Source organism: Salarias fasciatus, chromosome 6 (assembly GCF_902148845.1).
Source record: "Salarias fasciatus chromosome 6, fSalaFa1.1, whole genome shotgun sequence".
NCBI classification, from domain to species: Eukaryota; Metazoa; Chordata; class Actinopteri; order Blenniiformes; family Blenniidae; genus Salarias; species Salarias fasciatus.
The window spans coordinates 662,533-688,865 of record NC_043750.1 but is presented as its reverse complement, the minus strand read 5'-3'; the positions used below and the strand labels follow the sequence as shown (position 1 = coordinate 688,865).

Here is a 26,333-nt window from a genome sequence, read left to right as displayed (position 1 = left end):
GTGTTTTTTTCATTGCTGAGTTACGTTAGGGTGACGACTTTCATTCGACCAGTGTAGTACTGTATCTATCCAGCAGAGGGCCTCAGTACTACATCTTAAATTGATGACAGGCTTTTTGTTTACATCTGTTTACTGATATTTATTTATGGTGTTCTTATTGTTGTTGGTGACTGATTTCACCTGTGGCGGAGGTCTGCGCTCTCAGAGTGCCAAATTCTAGTTTTGTATATTTCACTCTTCTTTTTTGGGAAAACAGGTATTTTGAAGATCGAACTACAACTCTCACTGGCGCCGTGATGCAAATCCATTGAAGACGTCATGAATGTTGTTGTAGTTAATCTACGATCAAAAATGACTTGTGGGACATCAGAATATGGAAATAAAACATGGATTTATATAAGAAAAAATGGAGGTGGTACAATTACAGAAATATCCTTCTTCATAGCATTTCATAACAGCTCGGCATCACAGCAACAAAATCTCTCCCGCTATTTTTCTCTGAACTAACTTCCTGGTTTTTACGCAAAGCCTCATGGGAAATGAAGTTCACTTAAAGTGACATGCTATAGGCAACATAAGACAAATACATTTCAATTCAACTAAATGGATCAACATCAATTAACTGCATCATTAATTCCATTCCAACTGTTTTTAACTCTGTTTTTTTAACTGTAAATAATCGTGAAATTAATACAGCTTTGAATCAATCATGTAAATGAAATTACATCACAAATACTAAATTAATGTGATTCAAAGTTACAACAGTTATAGTTCTTTCTGGGTTACGTTTCTGAGTTCATGAACGCCAATAGACCATATGAACAGCTGAACATGTACAACTGGTGAAGTGTAATGTGTGTCTTGTGAATTGAGTGTGAAGAAATACATCTTTCTGGATTTATTTCTGTGATTTGCCAGCGACTGTGTGACTGCCGGAGACTGCAATTCCCGCGAGATCCCGCGACATGAGCAAACTATGTCTGCGTGCTTGTAGCTAAGCTAGTCGGTTCAAACAGAACGGGAAATATGAAGCTCCAGGCGCATTCTCCACCTCTAACCTGTCAATCACCATAATCACACAATCTGTTGTTATTTAATGCAAAGAGGAGTATTTATGGGCAATCATTATTAGTTAAAGAGCAAAACTCCATTCTTAAATAACAAAATGCAGTCCGTGACGCACATCAACTTCCTTCCAGGTCGGAGGTCAGAGTCCTTAACAACCGCGACTGGTTGTCAAGGACGCAGCGGAGCGATAGCTCTGCAGAGAACGCTGTCAGAAGGCACGGAGGAACAAAAAAACTGCAGATCATATCCAAAAACCAAGTGGAAACCTTGAAGATAAAGAGTATACTTGACTCAAGAGAAGCACTGTGTAAATTACAATACAGAGATTTCTCCATTCTATAGATTTATGTTTTTTGTTTTGTTGTTGTGGTTCATATTGTGGCTTCTGATCTGTTTCAGAAACTATGTCAAAGATTTTGTTCTGTTTTGAAAATAAAACTGTAGTCATTCAATGCAGAGAATTGTATTTTCAGTTAAATTCACTTATTAACTACAAATCGCTCTGCTCGCTCAGAAAAAAAAAAAAAAAAAAAACCTCCCTCACTCCGTGATGTCAGTGACGTTATTTGCATGGTCACTAGGGGGCGCCTGATTTTAAAACGTACCCCATGGTCATAATTGGAGGCATGAATTAATGACCACTGTGGTCGTTTCAGTTGGAGGACTTGTTGGAAAAGCGCTATATAAATAAATTTTAATTACTTACCTCTCCTCCTCTCTCTCCTTCCTCTTCTTCCTGTCTTTCTTCATCTCCTCCCTCTCCCTCTCCGTCTCCTCCCTCTCTCTCTTCCTCTCCTTCTCTCTCTCCTTCCTCTTCTTCCTCTCTTTCTTCATCTCCTCCCTGTCCCTCTCCGTCTCCTCCCTCTCTCTCTTCCTCTCCTCCTCTCTCTCCTTCCTCTCCTTCTCTCTCTCAGCCTGTAGTTCTCGGTTGATTCTCTGCATCTCTTTATCATATTTCTCCTGCAGCTTCCTCTCTGTCTCTTCTCTTTCTTTTCGTATTTTCTCCTCTTTCTCCTCCAGGATGCGTTTCTTCTTCTCCTCGATGGCCCTCTCAGCCTCCTGGAACATCTGGTTGGTGTAGTGGCTTCCTCCGTTCTTCTGCACCACGTTTCTGATCTTCTGCAGCAGCTCCTGGACCTGAGAGGGATCTTTGTTCCTGTTGTTGAAGACGTGGTACTGGTTGTTACATCTGGACACCAGTTCCTGCAGCTCAGGGCTTTCAGCCAGGAACTCCTCGATGGTTCCTTCGATCAGGTCCCCTCCTGTAAAGAGAACCATACAGTACTTGTCTGCAGCCTGGCCAAAGATTTCTTGGATCCTTTGCACCGTCTGCTGCTCCTCCTCTGTGAATCTGCCCAGCCTGATGACCACCAGGAAGATGTGTGGTCCAGGAGAAGCAAAAGAGAAGCACTGGCTAATGGCCTTGGTGGTCTTCTCCATGCCAAACCTGGTGTCAAATAGGCCTGGAGTGTCGATGACAGCCACCTGCTGACCAGACACTGTGGCTTCACCTTTGGAGCAGTCCACCGTCATGGACCTGGCACTGAACCTGGACTCAAAGCACTTGCGGCCAAGAATCGTGTTTCCTGAGGCGCTCTTCCCGACTCCAGTCTTCCCCACCATCACGATCCTCAGCTCATTGTTGTTGGTGAAGTAAGAATCTGTGTGGAGAAGAGAGAGAAAGAAGCATGAGTTTCATCCTGCTGGACAGGTTGCAGGAGCCAATGAGCACGAGGTCATATATGAAGATGTTGCTGCCTGGAAGGAAAAACGGCGTTGATCGCCGCAGTCGTCATTCGGGAAGTCGGTCGGTGTTGTGTATGTTTGGTCTGGTGTTTGTTCAGTTGAGAAATAAATGTAAGTTTTCCTTAAATGGCAAAATAACGGCTCAGTAACGTCATTCATGCCGTAAGGGGTGTCGGCACATCAACCAAAACTCAAGCTCGGCTTAGCCTCTACACCGGTTTCATCAGTGACTGCAGCGGTGAGAGAAGAGAAACTGCTCTGAAAAACTCTTTCTAAGAATCTTCTTTCTCCAAATGTGCTGGGTTGTAGCCTGTTAAATCAATATGAGTAGTGGTTGTGTTGGGGTTTATGATTGGTAATTGGGAATAAATTACTAAAGTATTGATTAGCAGGAGTAATTGATTACTTTAAATGATTTAGTTACTTATTAATTTGATTAAATTGTGATTTACCAATTAATAATTGCAGGTCATGAACCATGAACAGTGGATCACCAATAACAATCGATTGCGGCGTAATAAACTGTTTAAAGTGAAGCATCAAGTAATTTAACCCAACATCAATTATTACTGAGATTATACTTATGACGCAGGTCAGAAACTATTTTCATCACAATTTCTGAGAAATTAGTGAATCTTCCTAATCAGGATTTTTTTAATGTGTTTCAGAGGTTGTTTAAATCGGGTTCATGCACTAAAGTGGTCTCCAGGCTTTATGGTGGTATTCAACGATCCCTACAGGATGGCTCAGACCACATAAGGAAGAAATGGGAAAAAGAAGGCAATGTCTTTATTTCATTTGAAAGCGGGGGAAAGATCTACAAATTACAATGGATGACTTCGAGCTCCAACACATGGAGGGAATTCTGTTTGGAAAACATTGTTCGATATTTTTGTTACTCCTGCCAGAAAAAATATCAGAATGGAATGGACACATGTTGGAGACTCAACTTAACAACAAATTTGAATCATCATCATATTTTCTGGAGCTGCCCAGTGATCAAACCTTTCTGGGAGCAGCTGTGTGAACATCTAAACAACATCTTCACTGAAAAAAATCGCTTGTAAATTTGAAGTGCTTTATTTAGGTGACATTGCATGGGATAACTGGAGTTTAATAGATAAAAACTACTGTCAGTGCATCTGGCAGCAAGCAAATAGACTATTACTAGAAAATGGTTAAAGCCCGAAGCACCCAGTGTTACAGACTGGATCAATATTGTACAATTCAATTCAATTCAATTCATCTTTATTTATAAAGTGCCAAGTACAACATGGTCGTTTCTAGACACTTTTACAGAGAAACCCAACAGATCCACATGAGCAGCATCAGCCACTGTGGAAAGGAAAAACTCCCTTTTAACAGGAAGAAACCTTTGCAGAACCAGGCTCAGAGGTGGAGAACCCTGCAGAACCAGTCTGAGAGGAGGAGAACCCTGCAGAACCAGGCTCAGAGGAGAACCCTGCAGAACCAGGCTCAGAGGAGGAGAACCCTGCAGAACCAGGCTCAGAGGAGAACCCTGCAGAACCAGGCTCAGAGCAGGAGAACCCTGCAGAACCAGGCTCAGAGGAGGAGAACCCTGCAGAACCAGGCTCAGAGGAGGAGAACCCTGCAGAACCAGGCTCAGAGGAGAACCCTGCAGAACCAGGCTCAGAGGAGGAGAACCCTGCAGAACCAGGCTCAGAGCAGGAGAACCCTGCAGAACCAGGCTCAGAGGAGGAGAACCCTGCAGAACCAGGCTCAGAGGAGAACCCTGCAGAACCAGACTCAGAGGAGGAGAACCCTGCAGAACCAGGCTCAGAGGAGAACCCTGCAGAACCAGGCTCAGAGCAGGAGAACCCTGCAGAACCAGGCTCAGAGCAGGAGAACCCTGCAGAACCAGGCTCAGAGGAGGAGAACCCTGCAGAACCAGGCTCAGAGGAGAACCCTGCAGAACCAGACTCAGAGGAGGAGAACCCTGCAGAACCAGGCTCAGAGGAGAACCCTGCAGAACCAGGCTCAGAGCAGGAGAACCCTGCAGAACCAGGCTCAGAGCAGGAGAACCCTGCAGAACCAGGCTCAGAGGAGGAGAAACCTGCAGAACCAGGCTCAGAGGGGGAGAACCCTGCAGAACCAGGCTCAGAGGAGGAGAACCCTGCAGAACCAGGCTCAGAGGAGAACCCTGCAGAACCAGGCTCAGAGGTGGAGAACCCTGCAGAACCAGGCTCAGAGGAGAACCCTGCAGAACCAGGCTCAGAGGAGAACCCTGCAGAACCAGGCTCAGAGCAGGAGAACCCTGCAGAACCAGGCTCAGAGGGGGAGAACCCTGCAGAACCAGGCTCAGAGGTGGCGGTTTTCTGCTGTCCCGGTTGGGGTGAGGGGACAGAGAGAGAAGGAGACAGGACAGACAGGTTCTTGTATCTACATACAGTTCATATATAAACACAGGGTACAGAGGCTACAGGAGGAACAATCATCAATGACATGTAGCAATTCAATGAAATTACAGTAGTACAATGAAATTACCGTATTGGCCCGAATATAAGACGATGTTTTTTTCCAGAAACTGCATCCTCAAAAGTGGGGTCGTGTTATAATCGCGGACTTACGGTAGATGGTCAATACCCATCCGCGCCGCTAGATGGAGCCAAAGTATCACTGAGCAGAGAGCGAGTGGAGCGATGAAATGAGATCAAATGATCTGATGAAAAATGGAGGATCATCTGGAACAAAGGGGCTGAACGCTGGACAACTGAGCAACAACAGAGGAGAAGTTATGATACCAACTTTAAACTGATGGTGATCAACGCAGCAGAGTCATCAAACTACTGCCAAGCTGCAGGAGATCTGGTGGAGCAGAGCCTCGTTCTGATTGGAGAGCAGAGAAAAAACACTACAGATGCTAACGCTATGAGAAAAGCTTTCCGTGGTCCTGAGAGACGCTTCAGAGAGACTGATAGAAGGGTGAGTGAATACGTCTCTGAAAGACGGACAGACGGAATGTCCACCACCAGAGCCTGATTCAGCTGAAGGAGCTGGACAGTTATTTACATCATTTATGCAGTTTTGACCCCTCGAGGTTCTTATTTGTTGTTTGTTTCTTATTTTGAGAAAGAGAATATATTTTTTTAATTATATCTCGTGAAATGTTATCTCAGTTGTGAATTTTTGAGTTTATAATAATTGTATAATATAAAGTTGTTTTATGAGTGACCTTATTGTCTTCAGCATTTTTTTTTTCTTTCACAAAATGATCTTTGAAAAATAGGGGTCGTGTTATAATCGGAGTCGTCTTATATTCGGGCCAATACGGTACATTGAAACAACAGAAAAGAGCAGAACTGGGAGCCGGTTCCACATGGTAGAACCCGGGGTTCAGTAAACCTTCCACCCACTGGGTCTGGGTTCCTCCATTAATCAGTGAAGCAGCTGTTTAGTTTGATGCCCAATTAGAATCCACCCATTGAATCCAGGCTCTCTCAAAGGATCAGCTGATTGATGTTCTGTCTGAAATCCCTCAAGACCGGCTCTAGTCCACCTAGGAGACAGCCTCTTGGTCCAGGGTTCTGTTGTTCTGACTATTGGTCTCCCACAATGGAAAGAGAGAGAGAGGGAGGGAGAGATCATTTTATTTCCTTTTTTTTTCTTTCTTTTTTTTTTTTATTGCAAACACGAACAAACAATACAGATAGACAGAGACATGCAACACGACAAGCCACAACAGAAAACACAGAGGAAGCAAAACAAAACTAAACAAAAAAAAGAAACTAAACAACTAATGAGTAAGCTATTTGGTGTGTATGATGTGTGTGTGTGTGTGTGTGTGTGTGTGTGTGTGTGTGTGTGTGTGTGTGTGTCCGCATACATACATACATTCACACATGTGCACAATACATACATATACAAACAATTGTAAAGAAAACAACACCCAAATAATCAAAACAATAATAACAGCAACAGAGCTCTGCCACCAAGAACAACCACAATATAACAACAACAATGATAACAACAATAGGAACAACAATAACAACAACAATCAATCAGCATCACTGCTACCACAACACTGACACCACTGCACCCTCTGCCACCCCCAATAATAATGACGACAACAACAACAATAACAATAACAATAACATAAACGAAAACAACAATAGGTATGTTATGTGAGAGTGGTTTGCTGTGGGTCATGATTACAGAGAGTTAATGAATGTTCTCCAGATGGGGTTGTGGGGGTGTCAGAGGAGTTTGTATTTTCTAGAGAGATGTAGTCGATGAGGAGGTTTTTCCAGTCTGTAATATGTATGGAGTTCCGTGATTTCCAGTTCATGAGGAGAGTTTTCCTGGCAACAGCTAGCGCCATGAGAAGTAAACGGTTTGGTGTATGATCAGGTTTTGATGTGGATAGGTCTCCTAATAAACAGAGGGTGGGGGAAGCGGGATGTGGCAGCCCAGGATTTGTGACAGGATGTCTGTAATGTTTCTCCAGAAGTGGTGGACAGGTGAGCAGTGCCAGGTTGCATGAATGTAAGTAAGTAAGTAAAGTTTATTTATATAGCACCTTTCACAGACAAAAAGCCACAAAGTGCTTCACAGCATACATAGATAAGACAACAATTAAATACACATACATAAATAAGCAGCACTAAAAATGTGATCAAAAACAGGCCTGAAAAACTAAGCAAATGCAAATGTCGGTATCTGTGCAGTTTTCTGTGCAGTGTGAACAGTTATCGGATGATGAGAAGCCCATTTTTTGCATTTTTTGTCCAGTCAGATGTGTTCTATGAATGATTTGTATTGGATGAGTTGTAAGTTGGCATTTGTTGTCATGAAGAAAATGTTCTTGCAGATTTGGGGCCAGAAGTCGGCATCAGGAGCAACTGTGAGATCTGTTTGCCATTTTTCTGAAGGTATAGATGATATTGTATCGGTCTGTGAAATTAACTTGGATATTTTAGATAAGAGTTTTTTTGAAGAGGAGGTATTAATGAGGGTAGAAGCTGAAGGGGGGAGGTCGAGGTTTATGTTTCTGTTTTTCATTGCTGATTGGATGGATGATGAAACCTGTAGGTATTGTAGAAACTGTTGGCTCCTGATGCCGAACTTCTGGACCAGGAGCGGGAATGGGACCAGGGTGTTATTGTTGAAGATGTGTTTGAGGTGAGTGATCCCTTTATCTGCCCAGGAGCTGAAGTGTAACGGTTGTTTATTGCTGGTGAAGTCCGGGTTGTGCCAGATGGGGGTGAAGAGCGCCAGACTTGGACAAATACCAGTAAAGAGACAAGGTAACACACTGCTCTATGACATTTTGCTTGTTCTTAACGACTTCAAATGACGGACATTACGACAAACATTGCACATAATGACTCTACTTTACCGGATGGTGAGATAAATAGTGTGATTTCAAACGGTTATGGTCTTGTTAATACTGCTCAACCTGAAACAGATGAGCCAAATGTGATCAATGATATTGACCCTGATATAAATTTCTATGATGGAGTGAACACCAATTGTGAATATTACCAGGATTATCAAATCCCCATAGATCAAAGTGATGCCTTATCAATAATCCACTTCAACAGCCGAAGTCTGTACGCAAATTTTGAGAGCATAAGAGACTTCCTTTCAAATCTTAAAACTCCTTTTGATGTAATTGCAGTCTCAGAAACTTGGATCAAATGTGACAAACCTGATAATTTTGATATTGAAGGTTATGAAATGTTTAAAATATAAAATAGAAATCACAAAGGTGGAGGGGGAGTTGCATTGTACGTGAAGAATAACTTTAAGAAAAAGAATGTCAATAATATGACCTTTAGCGTCGATGATGTAATGGAATGTATCACAGTTGAATTATCTTTTGAAAAAAGAAAGAATGTACTGATAAGCTGCAGCTACAGAACTCCAGGCTCGGACATTGATATATTTATAGATCTTATTGAAAAATTATATGGGAACTTGAATCAAAAGAAACTGTTTGTATGTGGAGACTTTAATATTGATTTGTTAAAATCTGACACACATAAGCCATCAGAAAGTTTCTTAAACACACATTGTACAGTCTTTCTTTATATCCAAAAATATTACGACCTACCCGTGTAACTCCTCATAGTTCTTCATTAATTGATAATATATTTACCAATGTCTTAGACAAAGTTATACCAAGCGGGATTTTAATAACAGACGTAAGTGACCACCTACCTGTCTTTGTTCTTTACAACTTAAAATCTAAAAAAAGCAATGATACAGGTAATTGCATAAGAAAAGTAAATGATGATTCAATAAACGCTTTTAAAAGAAGCCGAGCAAGCCAAGACTGGAAATCCCTCTTGGAAATAACTGAAGTGGATGCAGCTTATGATGCTTTTTTAAGTACGTTCAAAAATATATATGATTTGCATTGCCCTATAATTACAATGAAATGTTTAATGAAAAACAAAAAACAAGCTTACAGATATAATGAGGAAATGTAAAAAACAGTACTATAGTGCACTGCTACAAAGAAATAAGTACAATATTAAAGGCCTATGGAATACCATAAATATGGTTATACGAAAAAGATCAAATGTTTCTCCGATACCGGATACTTTTGTAAATAATGGCAAAAAAAAACGAAAATATGAAAGACATTGTAAATGATTTTAATGCGTACTTTATAAATATCGGTCCTAAATTAGCCTCAACAATAAATACTCCATACTTAGATCCCATGTGTTTTGAGGTTCCTATAAACCAAAACTCCATGCCTCTTGAAGTAACGAATGAAAATGAAATCATTGACGTGGTGAACAAATGTTCAAACAAAAAATCTTTGGACTGTGATGACCTGGACATAACTATAATAAAACAAGTCATTGATATAATTGTGATGCCACTATCTCATATTTTTAACCTGCCTTTTACAACTGGAAGGTTTCCAGATCTAATGAAAGTAGCAAGAGTCATTCCCATTTATAAAAGTGGAGAAAAAGACCAGTTTGCAAATTACAGACCTATATCAATCCTGCCTCAATTTTCTAAAATAATAGAAAAACTATATACATACAGGTTAGACAAATTTATTGATGCACATAATATACTAAATGATAGTCATCACGGGTTTCAAAAAAATAGGTCACCGGTACTTGCCCTAATGGAACTTATAAAGGAAATCACTGACAGTATTGATAAGAAATACATTCCTGTTGGAATCTTTATAGACCTGAAGAAAGCGTTCGACACTGTGGATCATGACATACTTCTGAGTAAGATACAAAATATGGGATTAGAGGTATCGCTTTTAATTGGATAAAGTCCTATTTGTCAAATAGAAAACAGTATGTCCAGATGGGACAGCACAGGTCAATGTGTGAAAACATAGTGTGTGGCGTTCCACAGGGATCTGTGCTGGGACCAAAATTGTTTCTATTGTACATTAATGATCTGTATTCTGTTTCTGAAAAACTACAACTTGTTCTATTTGCTGATGATACAACAATATTGTGCTCAGGGGAGAACCTGAAAACATTGATGGAAGAGATCACAATTGAAATGGGTAAGCTGAAAAACTGGTTTGCCTTAAACAAACTGTCCTTGAATATATTAAAGACAAAAATTATGTTCTTTGGAAATCGTAACATAAATCCACAAATCCAAATTCAAATTGAAGATGTTTCTATTGAGAGAGTCTATGAGTACACATTTCTCGGTGTAACCCTTGACCATAAAATCTGTTGGAAACAACACATCTCAAAAATCAAGACTAAAGTGGCAAAAATCGTGGCCCTGATGAATAAATCCAAGTATATCCTTGACAAGAAATCCCTGTTCACCATATATTGTGCTCTCATCCTACCCCACTTAACATATTGTGCTGAAGTTTGGGGAAATACATATAAAAGCAACACAGACGTTTTGTATAAACTGCAAAAAAGAGCAATTAGGATCCTTCATTTAGCCGGTTATCGTGATAATACAAATGCCTTGTTTCTCCAGTCAAAAATCTTAAAATTCACGGACCTAATAGAGTTTAAGACTAACTTATTTATCTTTAAAGTTAAAGTAAATATACTCCCAGAACATATCCAGGAAATGTTCTGTACAAGAGAAGGGACGTATAACTTGAGAGGACAGATGGACTTAAAAAAACCTTACTTTAGAACAACTCAAAAAAGCATGTGTATAACCAGGTGTGGTGTGGACCGATGGAATAATTTAGAAAATGATATTAAAACCTGTAAGGATGTGGGGCAATTTAAAAAGACATATAAAAATTATTTTATGCGGAAATATGCAGAAGAATTAAATGGCCATGATATGTTATAATCCGCACATTCACTACACTGTGAAATAATAATGCAAAATTACCAGATTGAGTTGTTTATGCGAAGATTGCTAAGACGGAACTACTTACTAAACATGGCGTCTGGGCGTAGTGATTTCAAAAGAAAAAGTAGTTCCTAGTTTTTGCTTCAATGTAACGCTACAATATTATTTGTTGGTGTTCCACAGCGTAGTGAATGTGTGGATTATAACGTGTCCACCAAAGTGTTTTGGGGTTGTTGGATTGTGTATTTGATGAGTTTGACGAGGGGAACCAAAATACCATCCACTTCCATTGTGTCCGTCCCGAAAACCTTCCCCGACTCACCTCTGAATAAACAACAGCTCGCCCTCACAGAAACAGTCAGTATGCTGTTCAAAATGACTAAGGCAGTGTTTCTCAAACTTTCTAAACCAAGTACCACCTCAGAAAAAATTAGGCTTTCCAAGTACCACCATTATGACCAAAGTTAAAAAAAAAAAAAAAAAAAAAACACCCACAGGAAGCAGGTGTATTCCTAATAGTCTTAATAGTCTTGGTCTTTATGTTTTTAATTTTGTCAGCCACAGTTAGCAAAGGCATAACACTAGAACTGTCACACACAAAGGGACAACTCTCCCTCTCACTTACATCCTCACTCTCTCTCTCTCTCTCTCTCTCTCTCTCTCTCTCTCTCTCTCTCTCTCTCTCTCACTCTCTCTCATGCGCGTGCGCACTCATGCAGCGTCGTTTGTTGCTAACGCTAGCAGATGCCGGTGACGTTTCGGCTACACTGCTTAATTAGCCACCTGATAGCCTCGTGTTCGCTTCAGTGTCGTCAGCTTCAGTCTCAGCAGGGCTGCTGGTTGTATTCTCCGCCTGTTCTGCACTTCTTTTCCTAAAAGCTCCTGTTTGAAACACAGATTTTCCCTTTCCCTACAAAGTCTTTATGTAGCCTCTAAATGCAGGGTGTCTGCAATTTTATGTCATTTGTCTGGCTCCCCAAGCTCTTCAAGAGATCATTTATTTCAAAATACAGTCATATACATTGTTGCTTCACTATGGTTTAGTATTGAGGCCAGGAAATAAAATGTATTTCATCATGGTAATGTAGCAGTGTCCTTCGCTGCAGTGCATTTGAAAAAAAGGAGAGGTGTTCATTTGATTGGTCAAATTGTGCTTTACCGGGTTAAACTCACTTTCTCTCCTCCCTCTTGCGCCACCTGCGCCGGTGGGCGGGATGGAGGCGTGACATGCCTGGTTCACGAAATTAGGAAAATTTTCTGGACATGCCCCGTTGACTTTATCTGCCGACGGCGCACTTTTACACTCCACTGACAGCGGGCAGACTCGGCGGAGTCTACCAAGTTAGGGCCCTAGAACTGTCACACACAAAGGGGCAACTCTCCCTCTCACTTACATCCTCTCTCTCTCTCTCTGTCTCTCTCTCTCTCTCTCTCTCTCTCTCTCTCTCACTCTGTCTCTCTCTCTCTCTCTCTCTCTCTCTCTCACGCGTGTGCGCACTCATGCAGCGTCGTTTGTTGCTAACGCTAGCAGATGCCCGTGATGCTTCGGCTACACTGCTTAATCAGCCTCCTGATAGCCTCGTGTTCGCTTCAGTGTCGTCAACTTCAGTCTCAGCAGGGCTGCTGGTTGTATTCTCCTCCTGTTCTGCACTTCTTTTCCTAATAGCTCCTGTTTGGAGCCACATTAGGAGAGATTTTGGACCTCTTGTTTCACCTCTGCACGCTCATGACGGTGAAGCTAAGCTAGTTTAATCGTCGATGACTACTACGTGACTGAACGTGAGCACATCGCAGTCCAACACGTTATATTAGGAGAGAAAAACTGAATGTGAATTGCAGTGGATTACACGTGTTTTAATTTGAAATCATTATGTATTTTGGTGATATTATTTGTTTCTGAAAGTTCTGACTTTTAACTAATCTTCAAAGAATATATACATTTCTGTGATTCCCCCGCGTACCACTAGAGGGAGCTCACGTACCACCAGTGGTACGCGTACCACAGTTTGAGAATGGAGGGACTAAGGAATTGTGCTAAATGGGCCAATTTGCCATAATGTTGAAGTGTCGCTTTAACATTAACAAAGTGGAACCTGTCTGTTAGATAGGATTGAAACCAGTTTAAAGCTGAACCTTTAATCCCAGTAGTATATTCTAGTCTCTGTAGTAGAATATCATGATCAACAGTGTGGAATGCAGCACTGAGATCTAACAGGACCAGAACAGAGACCAGAACAGAGACCAGTCCTCTATCTGAGGCTTGAGAAGATCATTAGTGACTTTTACCAGAGCTGTCTCTGTACTGTGATGAGCTCTGAAACCTGATTGGATAGACTCTAACAGGTCATTGTTATATAAATGGTCACAAAGCTGACTCCAACAGCTTTCTCTAGGATTTTAGAAATAAACGGAAGGTTGAATGTTGGTCTGTAACTTGTTAGAACACCTGGATCAAGGGTGGCTATTTGAGGAGAGGTTTAATAACAGAACCTTAAAGGCCTGTGGAACATAGCCTGTCACTAAAGATAAGTTGATCTGATCTAATATTGATGTGCTGATCAGGGGGAAAATGTCTTTAAACAGTCTTGATGGGATTGGATCTAATGTACAAGTTGAAGGTCTTGATGAGGCCACAATTGAGGAGAACTCAGAGAGTTCAGTAGGATGGAAGCTGAGTAGCTGTGAGTCAGGTTCTACTGACAGATCTGAGGATGTGGTTGGTTGGTCTGTGACCACTTTGGGGAGAGTGCTTTCAGTTTTATCTCTAATAGTTCTGATTTTGTCATTAAAGAAGTTTATAAATCATTGCTGCTTCAGGCTGAGGGGATCTGAGGCTCAGCAGAGCTGGACTTCCTGTCAGCCTGGCTCTGGTATTAAAGAGGAACCTGGGGCTCTTCTGGTTTGTGGACAAACTATATTAAACCTGTATTTTCTGTTGAATGAATAATTTTGATTATATGACGAGCTCTCATACGTTGTGTTTTTTGTTCTTGGCAGTGTAAAGATACACACTTTGTTTTTTTTTCCTATTTGAGATGAAGTGGAGCAGCCCCTCTCCTCCCGCCCTCTGTTATAGTTGTTCTATCTTTACTAGTTACTAGGTTCTCACCAAACACTGGATTAGTGAGGAGCATGTATGTACCCACGGTGGAGATTTGTACATGGTATTATGTCCAACAGACAAGTTCTGTGTTCTTTGCTCTTCCAATTAAACAATAAAATAAAAAAAAATAATAATTAATCAATGGCCACTTTTTCAAAATATCACGTTTATGGTCCAGCAATGACCCTTTGAACTCTCAAAGTAAAATCACGACCAGAACTGATTCAACGTCTCATGGCTGAAAAGAACAGTCTCCCCATTGAAGTTTCTGAAATTTTTCATCCTTTTTTTCAAAATGAGTCTTTTGCAAGGAAAATACAGTTCATTGTCAGCTCCTCCAAAAGAAGAAAAGTTGATTTATATTTGAAAACGTTTTCTATTCACCTAATAATGGAAAGAATAATGTCAAACAAACCATCAAAGAAGATCAAGAGTGCAAATTTCTCAGGAAAGAGTAAATGCAGCCAAGTTAATCCAGGTTCACTCCCTCGCTTGTCTCAGCATGTCGCCCTCCCTCAGGTATGCTCACTTCCCGTCTCCTGGCCTGTTGAACCAGCCGGGCACTGCCGTTCTCTTTGGAGAAATATTCTAAGAAGTTGTCCACCCCTGAATGCTGAGGCAGCGCTTTCAAATTTCTCTACACCGGAATCTGTTTTTAAAAAAAAAAACTAAATCTGGAAATACTCTGAAAATGATCTGAGACCACACTGAGATGACTCTGAAAACCACTGGAAAATACTCTGGAAGTCCTCCACACACATTGGGAGACTTACCAGAGGTGTTTGCCATGGCTGGATTCCTGAAGTTGCGAGGCATGGCTGGGTTAGAGAAGTTGGCCGTGTTTTGGTTGAAGCAATGTGGGTCCAGGCTGAGGTGGAGGAGAGAGGTGTTGATCTGTAGATCTGTGAGCTGGGCTGCAAACTGAGAAGTGACGCTGTGTCTGCTGCTTTTGTTCAGCTCAGAACCGCCGCCCCCCCCCCCAGAGCAGATTCACCGTCACAGTGAAACTGAAAGTCATTTTCTCCTTGAACTTTCCATGCTGAGTTCAGATCAGAGTCAATCATCAACCAGCATGGGGAGGGCAGGAGAAACTCATTGACATGGGATATTTTTATGTTATTCATCAGACTGATGGGCTTCATGAGTTTTTTCTTTAATAAACAACTTCATAGATCTACTTCACATCACTTTCACATGTTTTCATGGTTACTGTGGTGGTGGGGCATGGTTCAGGGGTTCAGCTCTGCAGTGGAGGAGGGGACTCCCGGACAGTCATTACAGCACGTTCATTCCTTACGGTGTGTTTCCACCGGACACGTTTAACGCGACTGCATTCGCACGACAAATGACACCGCGCTGCTCTAGAGGCACGAGTTTTATCGCTGGTGTGTGAATTCATTCGTGCGACGCGTGTGGGAATTTATTTTAGTTTCAATATCCTTATTTTAATACTTGCTTGCTCACATATGATACTCAGGGAAAAATATCCCAATATAATATGCATTTAACTTTGTTTTGCAGCTGCTTTTGTATTTCTTTGTATTTCTTAATGATTTGTAACCTTAGCCATGAAAAAAGCACATGAGGTCCCGGGAAGTTTTTCTCGTCTGAGCTCTTGCAGATAACACTTGAGGGAGTGAAGGACGGAGACAGTCGGGGCGAGATAACCCGGGATGCGGAACCTGGGAGATCCACGTGCCTGGGAGAGAGGACGGGGCGGACGATGGAAAACTACCGAGAACCACTGTTTGAGAACCCCGCCTGCGAGCGAGGGATCAGACATACACACACACAGTTTAGACATCGCTCTATTTGCCTGCTGGACGCTACTTTCGGGTAGACCAGGGACTCAAAGACTAGAATTCCTTGTCAGGGAAACAACATCTCCCTGTAATAAATTCACACACTAAACAGCCAGAAGTTGTCAGGTCCTTATTGTACACCTTGATATTGGGATCCAAAAAGGCTCTGTGGGATCGAGGCGTGATTGGAGGGGAAGCCTCGGCTGGAGCGGCCTCATGGAGACGGCCTGAAGATTCTACACCTCGACACGCGTCACGCTGGAACAAATATGCAACACAGAACATCCTGCAGAAACATCACAGCTCCTCATCACGTCTCCTGCAGCAGCAGTGGACAGGACTCTTCTGTTGGTCCCACAGTCCTGTGTGCACCCGACTGTCCATCTGTGTGTGTGTGTGTGCGCGCGCACGTGTGCGCATACTGATCGATGGTGCGGTTTTTGTTCTTTTTTTGTTTTTATGACTGTTTTTACTGTTCAGCACTTTGCGTTGTTTTTATGAATATGAGAAGTGTTTTCACAAATAAAGATTGAGACTGAGACGCTCCGCCTGCCGCCATCGCTGCTCTGTATCTGACATGAGGAAGTCAGCTCCTCCGGCTGCAGCGAGGCGCCGGCATCGCTTCAGGCTGCCTGCTGCCTTCCGGAGGCGGTCTGAGCTCGGTGAGTTCCACCGTCTTCTGCAGGAGCTGCGCCCGGACGGCCGGTTCCAGCGCTGCTTCAGGCTGACGCCCGGTTTCCACCCGAAACTGTGAACAAGTGAGATCATGCACGCTGCTCGCCGTAAGCCGCTCGCCTTGGCATCAGGCCCACTGTTCTGCGTGGTCGGAGCCCTGCTGCCCTACGGCAGCACGTCCGTGAAGACCTCCACGCTGACAGGCTGTCCTGGCCCGAAGTCGCTTGAAAAGTTCAGTTATTTCAACTCGAGCGACGAGCGTGGAGCGGTGAAGCGGCGGGCTTCGGGCGGTGAGCGGTGGGCGGGGCCGACTGGCAGTGCAAGTCGACGGGCGCGTGGATTTTTCGCTGGAAACGCTCACCGTCAGCCGTCCGCCACCTCATCGCTCACTGTCCGCCACTCAAGATTGAGCTCCAATCCCGTCATTACAGTGACTTTGTATGTAATCTCATCACACGAAAAATTCGCATCGCGTCCGGTGGAAACACACCGTTACACTTTGTTACTTCCTCGTTTATGATCGAAGTGAAATGAGTCATTCAGTTGTTTTCATTGTGTTCAGTCTGTGAAGGTTGACTTGCTGTTTGATGTAGAGGTGGGGGGTTAGGGAGGGGGACAGTAGGGTTTTGGGGGGTTGTGATGGCCTGGGGCGGGTAGCCGCCCGTGTGGGCCGGTTCTCCTGGGTAGGGTCATGGCCCTCCGCCTGAGTGAGGGGGGTTGACTCTTGGGCTCTTGGGCCCTGCTGCTCTCGGCTCTGCCCCCCCTGGGCGTTCAGTGAACGGGAGGAGCCGCCGCCTGCCGGTCTTGGGTCCCTGGGGCCCCGTGGCCGCTGGAGGTCCTCTGCCCCCTTCTGGACCGGAGTGTGGACGTCTGCCAGGGGGGCTGGGGACTGGGCTCTGGGATGGCCGCCGGTTATCTGGGCCCTGAGGGCCTCTCTGGCCTGCTTCTGGTCTTCTCAGGGGTCAGAGGTCATATTTGCATGATCACTGTCACATTTCATGATCATGCTGATCTTTAATCACTCTTCACATTCTACCTGTGGACTCAGTTACCTTGTTTTCTTGTGGTGTGTTAGACTAACGGTGATCTGTAGCAGACCCCTCCTGATGCTCTGGTGTAATTTGACACCTGGATCCTCAGCTTAACACCCCAGTTCACTACCAGCTTTATTCTCCAACTAAAGTCCGTAGGATGCTCTCTGTCATATCTTTATGCAGGTGCAGCAGCCGACTGTCTGGAGTGTCGATATTAATTAAAAGACCGTCATATCTTTGTTCTCTTGTCCTTCTCTGCACTCTTTTTATTTGTTGGTGTTGTTGTTTGCTTGTTTGTTCACAAGTTTCTTTCTTCCACTTTTCAGTCCCTTTACCTGTCTTTCTGTCCCCCTGTCAGGTCCAGCAATATCAAGTATCAGTATTCATTAGTGCTGGGCAACGATTACATTTCTTAATCACGATTAATCACATAATTTTTCTGCGATTAATCATGATTAATCACATTATTTACAAAATGCAATAATGAATTCAACAGTACTCTGTAATGATCATCCTGCCCCAGCCGGGGACAGGGACTTTTTCTTTTTTTTTTTTTTTTTGCAAGAATTTTAGCGTAATTTTACAATAATATTTTACAATTCATCAAATATGATTTATAATAAAATACCAAGTCTTTACCAAGATTGCCACCCACGACCCCCTCCCCCCCAACACACACACACACACACACTCTGTTTTTCCTCTAAGATAGACGCCTGTAAAAATGGCTGTCATCTGAACTTCACCTTTATGTACACCAACCTTTTCGTGTTATCAGCAGGACAGGGAGCTGTATTGTTGATCTTAATGTTACACATTTCCACCCTTTGGTCCCTGAAAAGAAACACTCCCCAAACATGAACTAAAACAACGGGTGTTATCAAGAGAACATTCAGTCATAAAACAGTCTTATCAGACCACAAGTCATAAACTCCCATCAGTGATTAAACCCCTTCTCAGACAGCGAGAACACTTGTGGCAACATCGTCACACCTCACTACCTCACTGTATTTGAATTAGGGATGCAAATTATCCAGTGATTCATTAATCAATAGTTGTTTCATCTTATCGATCAACTATCGATTAATTGACAAGCAGCTATCTTTCTTGAAATATTAATGCAAAATTACCAGATTGAGTTGTTTATGCGAAGATTGCTCAGATGGAACTACTTACTAAACATGGCGTCTGGGCGTAGTGATTTCAAAAGAAAAAGTAGTTCCCAGTATTTGCTTCAGTGTCGTAACGCTACAATATTATTTGTTGGTGTTCCACAGCGTAGTGAATGTGTGGATTATAACGTGTCCACCAAAGTGTTTTGGGGTTGTTGGATTGTGTATTTGATGAGTTTGACGAGGGGGAACAAAAATACCATCCACTTCCATTGTGTCCGTCCCGAAAACCTTCCCCGACTCACCTCTGAATAAACAACAGCTCGCCCTCACAGAAACAGTCAGTCTGCTGTTCTAATGACCAAGGAATTGCGCTAAATGGGCCAATTTGCCAAAATGTTGAAGTATCGCTTTAAGAATAAACTAAACTTACTACCCAAATAAATACATGAAATCCTAAACCATATCTAAAATCTGTGAAACCACCCCCCACCCCTTTCCACCCTTGGTCCAGCCCGGAACCTTCTTTAGTGGTGTCCGTCCCCCAGGGAATCTTTTGGCCGGACACCACTCCTGGACACCACTCCTGGACACAAGAGCAGAAGGTGAGTTAAAATCACACACACACACACACACACTTCACCACACTCACACACCCAACACCTTCTCTACACTCACTGCATGCATGCCAACACCTAAAAGAAAGCCAATTAAAACCAGGCACATATATTGCACATTATCCAATTTCATTTGTCATGTTTGTCTTGCAGGTCCGCCGCCATCACCACACCCGATCAGACCCACAGACAAAAAGTTTTTCAATAAATAAATAATTTAAAAGACAATCATTGTGCAAATTATTTATGTGCAAATTAGCTTCTTTAAAGTGCTGTGTGCATTACAAAGTGCAATGCGAATGAGAGAGAAGCGTCTCAGTGCAAAGTGCAGTGCATGTCCTAGTGACGAACGGCCTGTCTGTCACAAGCACTTCACTGCCTCTCTAAACCCTTGTCCCTCAGCGACATGCATTGGCAGCATGTCTGCAGTAACCATGACCCGTACCCGCTGGGTAGCTCCCCCTGCCTTCGTAGAGTCACACGTTGTCCCAACGCTGCGGTGACTGAGACGGCTGGCTGAATGAGACGTATTGAGGTGATCATTTTTAGTAAAGTTGTGGAGGAGTTGTACTTTAAAATACTTCCACAGATTGTGCATTTGGTGTCTTTGTCGTGTTATGGCAATTTTATTTAATAAAGGGCATCAGCCGGTGAGTTCGTTTTGGTATCTTTTATTATGCTGTACAGCAGGAGAAGTCACGCAGTCAACAGAGTAACAGAGTGAGTTCTGCCCTCGCAGGGGCGTGCAAGCCTCTAATAACTATCTGCTACGTTCACTCCCAGGGGCCTTGACTGCACCCAGCCGTAGGCTGGACACAGGAAGACTCCCACGAGTGCCCGCAGCTGCTACGCTAAGATTATCAGGAAAAGTAAATTCTAGGCAAGCATTCGCGGTTCCCCACACATCTGAGTGTGTGAGAGCTACGGGTATTTATAACAAATAAATCTAAGCACTGCAAAACAGTTAAGCATGCACTCAATAGAAATTTCCACCACATATTCCCCCCTTTTGATTAAATCAATCACGTTTTAATAAACCTTATGGGAAATTTCACCTGATCACTCAACTTCAAATCATCAAACCATCAGGATCAGTGGAGATGTGTGTGAAAAAGGAATCAGAAGGTTCAACAGAAGAAAACGAAGAATACTGAGCCAAAGTAGCCATGTGAGCCATATCAAACAATGAATCATGAGAATAATGCTGCAGGAAAATGAAGACAACACAGATAAGGAAAAAGCAAGCATGCCAGCAATCTCAGTAAGCCAAGCTCGCCAGCCATCCCCAGAAGTCCCATCCGGACAAGGGGACGCCCGTGTCCTGAGAGTGCAATTTAACAAGCAGGGAAAACAGCTGAGTTTTCTATGTTAGTCATGTTATCTGAGATGTCAGGAACCCAGGAGCATTGCTGATCACCTATGAGAGGGCAAACCCCCCTTTCTTTTCAAGAAGGAGGTCCAGGGCCACTCTGTTCAGCAGGCCCAGGACACACAGCCTTCTGCTCCTCCATGAGGAGGTCAAACCCATCAGTAACAAGACTAGTGAGGCTCTCATGCTGGTTATGAATGGTGCCATGCTAAGGGAAGACACCTCCTTAGAATGCTGCTGAAAAGGAGAGGGAAAGTGTATGGGTATGACTAAGGCTAAGGCTAAGGGTTAGAGTGAGAACCAAGGATGTTGCAGCTTTGTGCCAGTGCTATTCCTGCCTGCATGCAGAAATGTGTAGAGAATCCTGGAGAGGAACAGGAACAAGGAATTGTAAAGTGTTAGCAGAGGCAGCATAAGTCTTAAAAGCACAAACAGTACAGTTGGTATCATGTGACTCTGGAGCTACCGCAGGGGCAGCTCTCCACCACAGGCTGTCCTGGAGTCCTGTGAGGTCCACCATACGTCTGCAACGAAGCAGGGGGGCCACTGCGGTTTGGGGCAGCAGCACCCTCAGGAGCAGGAACATCTTCACCGTTGCCTGGTGGAGGGTGGACTACCTCACACAGGAGCTGATCTCAGGGATTATTCTGCCCTGTGGCTGGGAGATCAGCTGTTGGAGTCAGGGTGGTGCTGGGAAAGGCTTACAGTGACTCGCCTGGCTCCAGGTAGCTCGCTTTGCTACCTTAAAAGCAGCATGAGTCCAGCAGGACCTGGACCTGGCCACCGCCTGGCCTTCCAGTGTTTCCTGCAGAAGTCCTTCACCTGGATCCAGTCACCTGGGATCAGCCAGTGAAGAGTGGAGAGGCCCTTGAGCCAGGAGGGGAAGGGCCCTGTGATGGTCTGTCTGATCTGAAACAGAGTCAGCTCCACGAAGTCCACCATCAGGTGGTCACAGGGTACTCAGGTGGCGGTGAGCAGCATTCCCCATGGCGTTCTCCTCGCCTTGCCTTGTGAGCTGCACACACCAAACACTCTACAGTGCTGTTCTGCCACCACTGAGAACTTCCCAGAAAACCACAATGATGTAACCTGGTGGGAACGATAAGACCTGGTGTACCATTCCCCCCTCAGAACCACCATGTACACCAAGAATATATCACATCAGAATGGGTTAGTCTGTTAATCGAAGCTCCGAGCGAGAAAAAAAACTGTCCTCATTCCTCATGAAAACAACCTCAAACACAAGCTGCATGTTATCAACATGTCCTTCAACGCCGTCCATTCCCCCGGCGCGATTCCCAAACAACCTGAGCCTGGCGGTCAAAACAGCACATCGTGAAGCAAGCTGCTAATATAGAAGGAACATGATCATTTTACCAGATCTATCAGAACCATAACATCACAGTTTGTTCAATATCAGAAACAACGAAATGACAGGTCGAGACAGAAAAGTGAAGAAAGACTGCAGGGCCTGGGACGCTTCCAGCGCATCTGGAGTCCAGGAAACCTGCAAACATGCAGTCAGAGACCTAATGGGAGCAATAAAATAAAAATCATTTGGAATAAACTGTCGACAGCAGGAATACATTCCCAGGAAAGAGACAACCTGTTTCCTGGTGAGCGGATTTGGTGTGAAATCAGGTGTATCATATGGACCGTCCGTCTCAACCAAAGACCTTCAGCAGTTATTCACGCCATAACACATCCAATACCTGTAACCACTGTCATCATCCAGGACGTGTTAATGTGACACTTGGCCTCAGTGTTACTCAGCAAGGTTTAGCTGAGCTACATAATCTTTGTTCAGTCCATAAATATTCCAGCTAAAACAGATGGAGGTGGAAGTTCCATCTGTGTCAGTGGATCTTGAAACTGACATTTGATTGAGGGTTCTTGTAGCCAATCATAAACAAACCTTCACTTAAAGGTCTAATACACGATTTTCTCGAAAAGACGAAGCCCCAAGTCTGTTACTCACTTTTTGAACAACGCCATGCGCCAGACCATCCGCCCGGCTCTCCTGCTTCTCCCAGGAAACGCGGAAGTGTACGAGCGCGACCTCCTCTTCTCCGGCGTGCACGGCTCTGTTTACAGTTTCTGCGATCCGCCTCGCTCATAAATAAAGCTTTTTTCCCGAAACAGTTACAGTTTCATTATGTCAGACTCGCCATCGGTCAGTACGAGCTCAGAAGCTCACGGCTACAGAAACACTCTGAATGCGCAAAAGGGAGAAGCTGATTGGGCGCAAGCACGTAGAACCGCCTTACGAAAGCAGCTCGTCAGAATGATTGACAAAAGGACCCACCAATTATTTAGGTGATCCACCCAGAAATCAAAATCGTGTATTATACCTCCAAATAAGTTCTCTTGTGTGTTTAGCATTGGTATATTTTCTCCATAATACGTACAGATAAACATAAAGTTCACAATATTAAAGCCTGACATCTTAAATAATTTCACTAAGACGATGAGCCTCACAGCCTGTGGTCAGAGCCACAGCGCTGTGGGGGGAGAAGTGACCCATAAGGGAGGCAGACTGCTGCCTCTTCTTTCTCCCTTTATTAGGATTGATCAGTTCTGTTGACCCACTAATATTTCTCCCTTGAGAGTGACCAGATACAATAAATGCATCACCATTTGAAAGTTGATAAAATAACTTTGGGAATTCCAATTACCTCTCTTTTTCTCTGTCTGTGTGGTTTTGTAAGTGTCCGTGTGTGTGTGTGTGTGTGTGTGTGTGTGTGTGTGTGTGTGTGTGTGTGTGTGTGTGTGTGTGTGTGTGTGTGTGCGTGCGTGTCCATGCTCTGACCTCAGCGATCAGCCAGCAGTCAACATGTCGTCATCACGTCGGAAGTTTCCACGTTCGTAGTCAAAACCCCATCGCCTCCACAACCTCCTCAACCACCAGCCGCCCCGCCTCCAGCCTCTGGAGCAGCTCCCTCCATTATTGTCCACTGCTTCCACAGCCACAACAGTTCCTCCTTCTCTCCTGCATTAAAAAAAACCTCAGCAGAAAGAGAAGAACAGAATCACCGCACATGTCCTCACAGGCTCAGAAAAAAACAATTTCTCCCTAAATCTGTGTCAATCTGAGTCCCTCTAGTTGTGTGTGTGTGTGTGTGTGTGTGTGTGTGTGTGTGTGTGTGTGTGTGTCTGTACTTCCCGCTGCTGTGAAGCTGCTCCCCTCAGGTCGGTGCGGTGCGGCTGGCAATGGAGGATCGGGATTGTGGATCGGAGCGATGGGGGTACCTGCAGGAATTTTCTAACAAAACAAACAAATGCTTCCCAGACAGAAAACAAAACAAAAACACATTAGTATATTATTTTGTACTAAACTATCTGATCGGTGCATCTTCAACCTCACATCATCAGCTCACCAGGCTGTGTGTGTGATGCTGTTTCTCAGGCCTCTGCAGTTGTTTCTTGTTCAGCTGTCCTCAGCTCCTCAGCTGATAAAGATGCAGCTACTGAATGAACTGTTTGTTTTACAGTTCGCTTTGGAGGGTCTGAAATAAAAAAAACCCTCTCAAGATTAAATTAATAAGGTTTTACATTCTGATCCTAACAAAGTGAACTTTTGTTCCGTTTGTTCTTGAAAACACAATTGCATACGTGGTTATTCAAGCATGCTCATTGGCATATCATGTCAACAGCACAGATTGCAGAACATGTACTTCAGCGGAGGTCTTACGATATGCTATATGATATGATATATGAGAGATGGTGAATATTGGAGGGTTGGATCAGCAGTTGGCTGAAATCACGCGTTGTCGCACGAACCGTCCCAAATCATTCCATTGCCCATCGCGGGATTTGGCAAGGGAACTTTGGAAATATTTGTGAGAACCTGAAACATTAAACAAAGACATCTGGACAGTAGACAGACATACAGACGCTGCGCACTGAGTCCTGTCAAAAAAATGTTGATATAATCAAATCACTGTCAAAGTCCTGGAAAAAAAACATTGTTCATAGTCAACATCACGTCCTGTATGCACAGTGCATATAATATGCACTGGGGTTTGTCTGAAGTTTTAAATTTGCGGTTGATGTGAGCACCATCTCCAGTTTGATCATCGACTGTCAGTCAATCAGAGTCATCGGGCAAAGTTTAGACAATAAGAACATGTCGCATCTCAGTGGACATGGAAAGCTTTCTTCTATTACCAGGAGTCAACATCCAATTCACCGTCCCAGAATCAACCAAGTTTATAAAAATAAACTAAAATAAAAATCCCACAGGTTTCCGTGTTATCTTGAGCGTGAGCATGGGAAACTTCAGATGTACATCAATAATTGTGCATGAAATATAATTAATAAGTGTGTTGGTTTTTGTATTCTTTTCAAGCTCTGCTACTCTATACTGACCCTGTTCAAGCTGTGTATCAGTGCAAAGCGCTTCTTCATTGCGGTTAGCAGGTTGTGTGTTGTTTTGCGTACGTCACCCATGCCATCAGTGAGTGGTGATTTCATCTTCTCAGTCAGAATTTCCTCCGTCAGTCGGATGAGAATTCAGCGTGACCCGGTGTCCCCCCTTCTTGTGCTCCTCTGCCTGGTTCTCCACACCATCGTCCATGTCCACAGTTCTTATGTGGGCAGTTACGGACCCAGTGTCCAGTCTGTCCACCAGCTTCACCCTGGCGTCCTCCGTCCCCGTCAGGGTGGTTCTTGTAGCTTGAGCCCTGAGGAGAGTTGCTTCGGAAGAACCATGAAAGATGTTGAGCTGTTGGCTCGGTTTTTACTTCCATCATTCATCCAGGAGGTGGTGCTTTCCAGCGCCGATGTGTTGGGAGTGTCTGACAGACCAGACCACTCCTTCAGCAGGAAGCCGATGCAGAGGTGGAGTTCGACACGTCAGAGAGGGTGGGAGTAGAGTCGAGCAGAGGCCACGGTGGTTGGATGGATGTTTGAAGGGGAGGAGTCCAGTCGCTTTCCTCACACATCCGACGTCCAGTACGAACCGACCTCGAAAGAGAGTAGATGGCACGGAGACACATGTATCTGTAGTAAAACCCTTTCATGTCCCTCATGATGTTTTCTCTCCCTGTTCTCTCCCTAAGCGGCTGTCCCTCTGCTTTCTATCTCTGCTTCCAGCTTCACTCATCCAAAGTGACTTCTCAATCTTCTTCTTATCCCCGGTTTTCCTGTTTCCCAGTGAACATTTTAGCAGAACCAGTCACTGTCTCATGCTCAAACTTCTCCCCTTTGGGGAACCCAAACCATTCACTCAATTCTCTCACACGTCCCACACACTCGGGCCCACACTTTCCTGACATGTCATTACATATTGGGGTGTCTGGAGGACTCTCCACTAGGAGACCAGGTACAGGGGACAAATGACCCCTTTCCGGTCTCCTAGTGGTCAACAGATCTGTTATCCATTTTCAATTGGACGTCTCCAACGACCTTTTCGCCTCTACGGTCCCAGCCCAGACCCGAGGGTGCAAAAGTGCTAAAAAAAACCCTCTCCAATCTCTCTCCCACTCCAAACACCAAACACTCTGGGAGGATTGAAGTTTTA

General features: G+C 43.9%; 1 protein-coding gene across 1 annotated transcript in view; it reads right to left on the bottom strand.

Moving 5' to 3' along the window:
- The window catches only part of LOC115391080 (GTPase IMAP family member 7-like), a 42,323-nt gene extending 27,176 nt beyond the window's left edge, over nucleotides 1-15,147 (bottom strand). The window contains exons 1-2 of the mRNA XM_030095178.1: nucleotides 14,977-15,147; nucleotides 1,775-2,729 (exon numbers count right to left, since the gene is read on the bottom strand). Coding sequence (XP_029951038.1) covers nucleotides 1,775-2,729; nucleotides 14,977-15,019 — 998 coding nt within the window. The 5' untranslated portion in view covers nucleotides 15,020-15,147. The remainder of the gene's footprint in view (nucleotides 1-1,774; nucleotides 2,730-14,976) is intronic.
- Between the last annotated feature and the right edge of the window lie 11,186 nt (nucleotides 15,148-26,333).